This window comes from Synchiropus splendidus, chromosome 4 (genome assembly GCF_027744825.2).
Source record: "Synchiropus splendidus isolate RoL2022-P1 chromosome 4, RoL_Sspl_1.0, whole genome shotgun sequence".
Lineage (NCBI taxonomy): Eukaryota > Metazoa > Chordata > Actinopteri > Syngnathiformes > Callionymidae > Synchiropus > Synchiropus splendidus.
The window spans coordinates 2878801-2888621 of record NC_071337.1 but is presented as its reverse complement, the minus strand read 5'-3'; the positions used below and the strand labels follow the sequence as shown (position 1 = coordinate 2888621).

At 49.9% G+C, this 9821-nt stretch overlaps 1 protein-coding gene across 1 annotated transcript in view; it reads left to right on the top strand.

Annotated features, from left to right (window-relative positions):
• The first annotated feature begins 4374 nt into the window (after positions 1-4374).
• Positions 4375-9821, top strand: part of sema3c (sema domain, immunoglobulin domain (Ig), short basic domain, secreted, (semaphorin) 3C) — a 40652-nt gene continuing 35205 nt past the window's right edge. Inside the window, exons 1-2 of the mRNA XM_053861726.1 lie at positions 4375-4513; positions 8943-9109. Of these exons, the coding sequence (XP_053717701.1) occupies positions 8974-9109 (136 nt within the window). The 5' untranslated portion in view covers positions 4375-4513; positions 8943-8973. The remainder of the gene's footprint in view (positions 4514-8942; positions 9110-9821) is intronic.

Below are 9821 nucleotides of genomic sequence, written 5' to 3'. Positions count from 1 at the left end.
CAGACTTTGGAGTTGTTCCTTCTTCTTCAATTTTTATTGGTTGGGTTCCTTGTAAAAATAATTTTTCAAAAAATGGATGCAAAAACTTTCAACATTGAAATAAAAATGTAAAGATCCCAGATGGATTCATTTCCTTCTCCTCGTATTGTGTTACGTTCCCTCTCACTAAGCATCATATTCAATTCCACTTCCTTCAATTCTCATATTCAATAACCACTACATGACCGCAAAGTCACATGGCCTGATGCTCAGCCTTGATTTCCACACCACAGTTTTGAATAGATCCGGGTCAGGATCCGTCATGGAGAACAAAATGACACCACACTTGTGGTGTCCCTCAGAAAAGGCAAGTTTACTCTATTCAACTGGGTGGAAGGCGGCGGCGGGGCAGGTTCGCCCGGGGAGTCATTCAGCCAAGGACACAGACTCTTCATCATCAGCAGGTCAGGGACCATCTGTGTGGGTGTGTTTAGGAACAGGAACAGACTCGCTGAGGAGGAAGGTGGTGCCACGATGAGATCAGATGTAGGTGACATCACGTGAAGATGGGGGGGGGCGCCGGATGACCTTGACAAATCAGGAACATCTGGAGAGCTATCAGGGGACGTGTTGTTTACAGGTGTCTGGGAGGACCAACACACACACCCACCCCTGCGAGTCTGAAGCAGCTGCTGTGTCTCCACACAAGAGAAACAAATACTCGGACCAGGGTCACTAATGAGATCCCGGTCCGAGTCTGACCGTGAGACCGCGGCGCTGCCTTGGTGAGGCTAATTTACCGCCGCGGCTCTTTCATGGCGGTCGTAAAGGACCCGCCTGGTCTTTCTTCTCCCTTCAACCTCCCCGATCCATGATTCATCCTCTCTGCCAATAAAGGAGAGGCTTTCACAGCGCAGTAAAAAGGAACCTGCATCACCCTGGTGGGCCGGCGTGACACTTTAACAGGAGGCGCGTAAATCAGTTGTCAGCCAGGATGATGGTTTCCTCCCGTCACATCAGCAGCATCTTCTCTGGCGCCACCAGGACACTTGCGCTGTGTCGCCCTTGGAAGAGGAGCGACACCAGGAGCGCCATCGATCGCTGTCCTTTTACCTGCTCATCTCCCCTAAACTTCTTCGTTTGACTTGGCCGGGTTAGGAGCGGTTCCAGGCAAGCGAAGGTGGCGCTACAATCCCTCCAGCTGGTCTCTCTTCTGCCTCGCCGCCTCCCCACTGATCCCTTTATTTGGGAGCTTCACCAGTGACTCCATGGCTGTCAGAGAAACAGGCTGAGGCCGTGATTGTTTCCAGCATTCCTCAGTCCGGTCACCTGACATTCATCAGCAATGCAGGCGGCGTGTCTCCAGCCCTCACAAAGTTCAGTAACGTCTCCACAAGACGTGATTTCTCTGCTGCTCACGCTCCTGCCAAACATCGAGTCGTCTCTGTCCTCCCAGGTGCTGGACTGAATAAGATGTTTTCAGCTAGTAATCTCCTAATCTCACGTCACCGTTCCTGACCTCTGGAGACACGAGCGTCTGTCTGGAGAGTCTTTCTCCAAATCTGATTTGAGAAGGACTATAATATAAGCCACCCACTAAATCTAATGGTTTAGTTGCAGCAGAGCTTGCCGTCTACACCGTGGAAACACCAGCGATTTCTGGCCTAGAAATGGATGAGGACACGTGACATGACATTGGGAAAGAGGACTTTTGCGTCCTATACGTCCTATATGTCTGCGTAAAATGTTCTTTCAATGAACAGACAGAACCTTCTGTAGTGTTCCACCGTGGGGAGACGTGCTGCCCTCTTCACTGAATTACACTCGATGTCAGTTTCTTCTTTCTCTTATAACCCCTTAGGTGCCTCTCCTTCTCAGTGACGGTAGTGAAAGACAGACGTTTGATGGGCTTTAGATAGCAGTTTGACACATTATTAAATGTAGATTGACTGAAGCGTCACCCTATCAGTCACCCTAACTCCTTTTTTTGCCAATGTGTCGACATGCGACGCTGAACGCTGCCTTTTTCGTCATTATAGGACGCAAAAAGCAACTTTCCCAACGTCGACATGTGACGCCATGAGAGTGAGGACGGGTTGCAACCTTAACAGGGTCCAACATCTTGGCAGACTGAAGCCTGTTTCCCTGTGAAAATTGACATGTTAGTGGAAATTACTGTGACAACTTCTGTCTTCAACAGATGACTCAGTTACTAACTATGGTTTGTTCTGGTCTGCTCTAGTGTTCCTCACTCTGTTCAGCATCCAATGATGAAGAAGCCTCCCACAACCTTCAGGACTCAAGCGTACTGAGCTGATCCATCCACCTGAGGAGCCCCACCTGCTGATCCATCCTGGTATCACATCCCCATAGTTCCAAACTGAAGGTTCACCAACCGTCTTCAGTGGCGACACAGCGAAGCTTCACCTCATCCCTTCCACGAGAGGCGTTCCCTCGCTGCCCCGAGCTCCAAACCGGGGCTTCAGTGACCAGAGTGCTGGGGACGCTGGCTGCCAGGAACCAAAACCATCCTGTTTGTGGCACGACTTCTCACAGGAAGGAATTAATTTGTACTGCTGAGGATAAAACAGAGGACATCAGCAAATACAGAAACATCCACTCAGCGTTTTTAGGAATGTGGTGGTTTGGACCGGGCAGATGCCTCTAATGGCCCGTCAGCCCACTCGCATGAAAACTTTCCTGTTCCTTCACAGGCTTCTAGGCTGTCCAGCGCGCTGCTGATCCACTTCTCTGAGGTCCAACACTGATCGGAAATTCATCTAGCAGCCACAGAGAAGATGTTCTTGTCATGTCTGTTTCCAGGGATCAGGAGTTTGTCGGTGACTTGCTGGGGAAGCTCCGCCTCTGCTGGCACCGATTCAGCACAGGGGAAAGAAACATTGCACAGGGAGGTTTGAGCATCACTGAACAGCAAATGGTGCGGCTTTGAAAATGAACGAGAAAAGCACTGTGACAGGGCAGACCTCCACCCAGCAGATCACCGCCACTGCCATGTTATTGTCCTGATTTGAACCTTGTTCCTGACAGGCTGCAGGTCTCCAAAGGCCTGAGATGGTGGTCTACAACTGATGAGGCTTCATGAAACAGTGTCCACATTTTCCTCGCTCACTACATGGCGCCATTTCTTTAAAACTGAACTTGCAGCGACTGTTAAAATCCAAAGATTTTTCTTTAGCAGTGCCATCTAGTGGGCTTTGAAGATGAGGACACTGTTTCATGAAGCCTCATCAGCCCGTCACTGCCTCCAACGATGCTGATGAAGTCATTGTTTTTTCAAACCGTCCTGAACGCAGCACGTGGCTGCAGCTCACAACGCAGGATGAATCCTGGTTCCAGATGGAGATCCAGAGCTCTCTTCATCTGTTCCTTGTTGCAGCACCATCCTTTCCTGGAAACACATTCACTGCTTTGAGGTGTTTCTGCAGCCATGTTCTGTGTGACTTTCAGTCTTGGTGGAGCTGACCAACCAGCGCAAATGTCGATGTTATTACTGGCATCTTGTAGTCAGAAATGCTAGTCCTGACCCGCCAAACTGGAGACTCCAGCGCCACGTCTGACCCACCACCTCTTCATATAGTCCTTCCTGAAGTCCACACATCCAAGCTCTGATGTCAAGTCACGTGAAAAAGGCCTGAAACGGGATTTGGAGATTGGCAGGCTGGAGCGGAGAAGGTTCCAGCTGTGTTCCGCTCTGTCGCTCAAGCCTCTCGCTGGGCTTCATCCAGGTAATTGATTTCATCAATCAATCACCCGGGGGCGAAAAACGCTGAGTCAGGAATCGCTCTGACCTGTCAAGCATCACCGCAAGTGTGTGTGTGCCTGTGCAGCTGGTACTGTGGGGACCTTTTGTCCGGTCCCTCAAGGCTAAGCCTCAATTTGAGGGTTAAAACTTGAGTTTTAGCTGGGTTTGGTTCAGAGTCCTGGTGTTTTGGATGGGTAGGTTCAGGGGGAGAGGCTGGGGAAAGGGTGATGGCCATGAGAGGCCCTCACAAATATGTTGTGACAAACCTGTGTGTGTGCATACATGTATTAATAATCTTGTGTGGACCAATCTTTGACTTATGAGGAGATTTTGGCCGGTCCATGTAGAGTTTTGAGGGTGAAAAGGTCAAAATACCTGGGTCATTCTAACTGGGCTTCAGTTAGGTTCAGGGGGGGAGAGGCTGGGGAAAGGGTTGCGGCCATGAGAGGTCCCCACAAGGACAGAGCTACGAACCTGTGTGTCCCTGTTAAAGTCATCTGCTGGCTGTCTAGTTAACAGAGAGAGAGGGAGGGAGGATGAGCGAGCGAGGGAGGGGAGTAGGAGGAGAAGAGGGGGGGTTCAGTGAAGGGTGTGTAACGGGACACCAGCCCCTCTCCGTCTCTCCTGCTCCAGTCCTCTTCTCTCTCATTCAAGTCTGCGCGAGAGCTTCCAGATGGAATAGCAGCGCTTCTCTGTCTGTGGAGGAGGATCCGAGCTTGACTTCAGGACCGCGTCTCCAGTGAGGTTCCGGCGGGACTGGACCCATCCCAGGTGAGCCGAGGAAGGGAGCAGGTGTGGTGTCCTGGAGGAGCCTCCAGAATCTCTGGTTTAGTCACCCAGGTCTTCCACATAGATCCAGTTTGAGTGTGGACTGGATGGTGTGTTGCTGGAGGGTGTGGTGCCGACTCACCTCTGGGATCAACATTCTGGTGGTTGATGCTTCAGGATCAGGTCCAGAGGAGCTGAAGGGACGTGAGGTGGATCTGCGGGCAGCAGCTGTTTCTGATATCAGCAGGTAAACAGTCCGCGCGCGGCGCAGGGGCTGGTGGCGAGGAAACTTGAGGAGCGCAGGTTTCGTTTCACCTCTGGAGCGCCACTCACGCACGCGCTGGCGAGGAGCGCTTCCTTCCCGCCACTGAGATTCCTGGCCGCCGGACTGGAACTTTGAAACTTCCGAGGAGCTTTGAGTAATTCACTGCACGTGGCCGCAAAGCTTTTAATAGGAGGAAGCAGGCGGCGGTTACTCCGCGCTGGAGGTGATGACCTCATTCAGATGCTCCGGCGGGTGAAGCACAGGACGCCTCTGAACCTGAGCTGCCGCGGTGTCATGGCACACCGTGATGGCTGAAGCAGCTGTGAGAGCCACGCGGCACAGGTCACCTCCGGGAGCCCTCTTCATCAGGAGGGCTTCTGCAGGAGGTTAGATGGCTGGCGTGAGGACCACCTCACCTCCACTGCTGAGCCAGGACCGGCTTGGTCTCATTCAACACCAGGCCGCAGGGCCAGTGCTTTGTTGTAACCACGGCACACGCAAATGAACCGGCACACATTCGTGTCCCAGGCGCTCGGTGGTGGAGTCGGACTGCAGACTTGGCTCAAATGTTCGACGTGTGAACTCAAGCCGTGGACTTGATCCCACCTGGAGAGCTGAACCTGGTCCCGGGAAGCTCTCTGTGGGGACCCGAGGACTCGCTGCGTGTGAGGGTGTTTGATAACTCACTTGTTTGGGCCTTTTTCAGGCTTTTTTTATTGACAGACAGATTCACTAGTGATGTTCCATTCCACTGAATTCCACATTCCAACATTCAGACTGGTATCGCCGATACAGACACCGATACCTACAGTACTTGTATGTGACTAGGCCCAAATCATAGCTTCCTTAAGAATACAAGAATGGGAAACCTGTTTATTTATTTACTCTGAAAAAAAACATAAAAATAAATTATTTTTAAATGATCAACAACCACTATAAATAGCATATTTACCGTCTGCTGCCTTTGAAAAGACTCGGTACAGAAGTGGCAGTGACTCCCAGGTTTCTCACTGAAAATGATGGCACGACTCAGCACGGAATACTTCATGTTACTAGCTTCAACTGTCGACAAAAAGGGGTACAAACCATTATTATACTGACAACTCAAACGTGAAATTGCTGGTCAAATGTTTAAACAATAACTGCACTGTTAAAGTGATATACATTATTCATTCAAGTGTTATATATTAATTTAACAGGTCATTTAACAGTTTAAGTTTGATTGGAAATAATGCAATATGTTGGTTTTATTCATCTTTTCTCCTCCAGTTTTATAGTCATTGCACTGTATAGTGTGAAAGACCTACTTTGAGTGGTGAACCACCTCAGAATCCTTCCATGAACTCATCCAAACTCAAGTCAGGAAGGGTGAGATCATTTCAGCGACACACATCCTGCTACTTTATTGTTGTTATTATTATTGATATAATCTATGACCATACCTTACGTGGATGTTGCCTGCCTCTGCATGGAATGACGCCCCATAACAGGCGGAAGGAAAGTAGTTCCCACCCACCGCGTGTCCAGACAGGATCTCACTAGTCCAGTTACTTTTACTTCAGGAGATACATGACCTCAAATTTCTTAAGTATCGAAAGTATTGATGTTTTGGTTTGAGAATTGATTTTAGAGAGTCAAGATCCGGTATCGGAGGTATCGATATTTCAGGATCGATCCACACGTCACAAAGATTCACTTCAGTGAATCATGTTTTCACTGTGGTGGTCCTGCAGCTGTCTGCATGAGGAGAAAGAGTCTGGTTTCTCTCAAGCGACTGAAGATCACCAGACGATTCCTGGATCATTTCTGACGTCTGGATCTGAACTTCACTGATAAAAACCTCACATCTCTCTCACTGTGTGTTGTGAGAGCAGTGTGGATCAGTCAAGATGATCCGTATTACGCAGCTTGTTTCCACTGTTTCCTTGTAAAACAAACATGACAAGACTCTTCCATGTTTAGTTTTGGCTGTGAAACACCACGTTCTGTTCCAGCTGTGGCTGAGCTCCGTCACCAGTTCATATCTGAGGTGACCACGACTCGTGGTGTTAAGAAGTGACGGAGAAATAAGAAGGTCAAGCTAATGGTGGTGAATAGGTCAGGGGTCGTGACCTTAGTGTCCGGCAGATGACGACTTCTGTGAGATCTGCTTGGTGGTGGGTCACAAACCAGCTATTTTGCGCAGAGCGCCCCCAGCTGGGGAGAAAAGAGAGGACATCACCTGAGGCTGCACAGCAGGAGGTGCCACCGGAGACAGAACCTGAGACTCTGGAGTCAGAGTCAGAAGTGTCAGATATGAAGCACCATATCAGTCCGTCTGAGGGGCATGTGGAGAAGTTAGGAGGCCAAGATAGGGAGGACAGATGTGGAGAGGAGAGACAAGGGTGGAGGAGAGGAGGGCCACAGTGAAGGTCACGATGAAGGTGCGTGGGGCAAGCTGAAGTGAAGCTGGAGGAGCGTCAGATGTTGGACAAAGAAGGTCTCACCTGTGAACAGTGAAGCATGCGCTTCCTTTCGTCCGGACTGAGCTGCAGGAGCCTCATCCTGATGGAGCACATGAGGAACCCTAACTGTTCGATACAGCCTCAGTCAGTCAAATCCACAGTTGCTGTTGTAGCCAGACGGAACATTTCATTGCAACCCTGCCGCTGTCTTTTCTTATGGCCATGAATATTTCAGAGCGCATCAATAAGCCATGACCACCGGGATCTGCAGATTAAAAACTCTATCAAACCTGTCTTGCAACCTGACGTTTCCATCAGGTCCGGCTCCCGTCTGTGGACCGCACATCCGCGCGGGTCAGAGGTGCTGAGGGTGGGACAGGTCCAGCCGCGGAGGCCCGCTACCTGTCTGTATATCAATTATTGACGTGCGTATGTCGTGTTCCGGAGGAAAAACAGGCGGAGGAGGGAGGGATGTTGCGTCTGTTGTGAAGGTTTATCTCATGCATCTTTCAGGCCAGTGCATCTGCAGAGGTAACGTGTCCGACAAGACCTTCCTTCTGAGCAGCAGGAGCTGCTGCTGGAGGGTTTGCTGTCCTTCATCCTGTGGCTGGTAGTGGGACGGAAGAGGATCCAACTCAAGGCCCGGGGCCAAACTCAGCCGAGCAAGGCATGTTACGTGGCCGGAAAGATGATGAGGAGGATGAGGATGAGGATGATGAAGGTTATGATGATGGTGATCATGATAGTGAAAATGATGATGACGATGATGATGATAGTGATGAAGATGAAGATGTGATGATGATGATGATGACAAAGATTATGAAGATGAAGATGCTGATGAAGATGAAGCTGAAGATGAAGATGAAGATGAAGATGAAGATGATGGTGATGATGATGAAGACAATCGTGATGACGATGGTGATGATGATAGTGACGATGATGATGAAGATTATGAAGATGAAGATGAAGATGATGGTGATGATGATAGTGATGATGATGATTATGAAGATGAAGATGAAGATGATGATGATGATGATGATGAAGACAATCGTGATGATGACGGTGAAGATGATTATAGTGACGATGATGATGAAGATGAAGATGATGATGATGATGATGTAATGATGAAGATGATGAAGATGATGTGATGGTGATGATGATGATAGTGACAATGATGATGATGATGATGAAGATGGTGTAATGATGATAAGGAAGATGATGAAGATGGTGTCATGATGATGAGGAAGATGATGATGATGATGATGTAATGGTGAAGATGATGAAGATGATGGTGATGGTGATGATGATGATAGTGACAATGATGATGAAGATGAAGATGGTGTAATGATGATGAAGAAGATGATGATGATGAAGAACAAACAGACAGTGTCTGACTCTCTTATTTCCTCTCAAAGCCACCTCAGTTCCACCAAAGCTGTGGTTTACATTTGAGTGATGGAGTTGTGGGAGCGTGGAGTCAGAGAGGAAGGCTTCCATAACCAGTGGCGGCGTCTCTCTCCTCACATGTCCATGAGTCATGAGCCAGAAAGGTGGAGCTGCTTCTTCTCTGCCTGCAGCTGCAGTGACGGCACCACCTCCTCTCAGAACACGGCGGGCTTCTTGGTGGAGCAGTGCTTCACTTGACACTTACTTTCAAGCCTTCCCACAATGCTTTGCAACAAACGTTAAAGATCTTCTTTGACTCCTTTCATTTCTCTCCCAGAGCTCAACCTCGACCAGACGCCTTCAGGGTCATGGGCGGGTCAGCGGCGTGGGCCGGGCCACCTCTGGCGTGGACCATGGCTCCTCCCCTCCTGGCTCTCTCCATCATCTGCGCCGCCGCCTCCATCCTGCCGCAGCCTGTGCCGCGAGTCTTCCTCTCCTTCCAAGGTAGGACACCACCAACGCCTCACTGGGGAAAGATCGGGAAAAACCTCTTCCCACCCGGAGACTCCAGGCCATGAGGTAGAGTCAGGAGCAGCACTCAGCTGAGGCTCTCCAGAGAGGAACCCTCGAGCCTCACTGTGGTGACACCTCTCTGTCACCATCTTCTCAGCTACATGTGAGAGCTCCGCAGCGCCACCTACAGGCCATGGTTTCTGTGAGACTTTTCTCTGAAATGACTGTTTATGGAGCAGTCAGAGGAAAAGTCTGGATGGGGAATGAGGTGAGAGGCAGGTGAACAGGTCCAGACACTTTCATTTGAAGATCATGAGCAGCAGCTGCTCGACTGGTGGAGTTGGTGGGAGCGGATGGACTCTTGACATCATCATGACGTAGGAATGAACCCACTCTCCTGGAGCCACAGGGTGGCGCCGGTGGTCACAGCACTCACCTCACTGAAACCTGCCCGGGGAGACAGTGAATCCTCGTGAACCCATGAATGCTGCGGTGATGTCGGCCCCCGACTCTGACTCACTTCCAAATACTTTCCCTCTGGAGACCTTTGTTTCACTTTCATGCTTTCAATTTGACTCAGAATATTCCAACATTCCTTCTCCATTTGAAACAGTCTGCCGCGGAGCGCCAGGAGGTTTCGCTCTGCAGTCAGTCTAATGACCGAATCTGAGACTCCGGCCGAGTCAGAAACGTGGAGTCATGT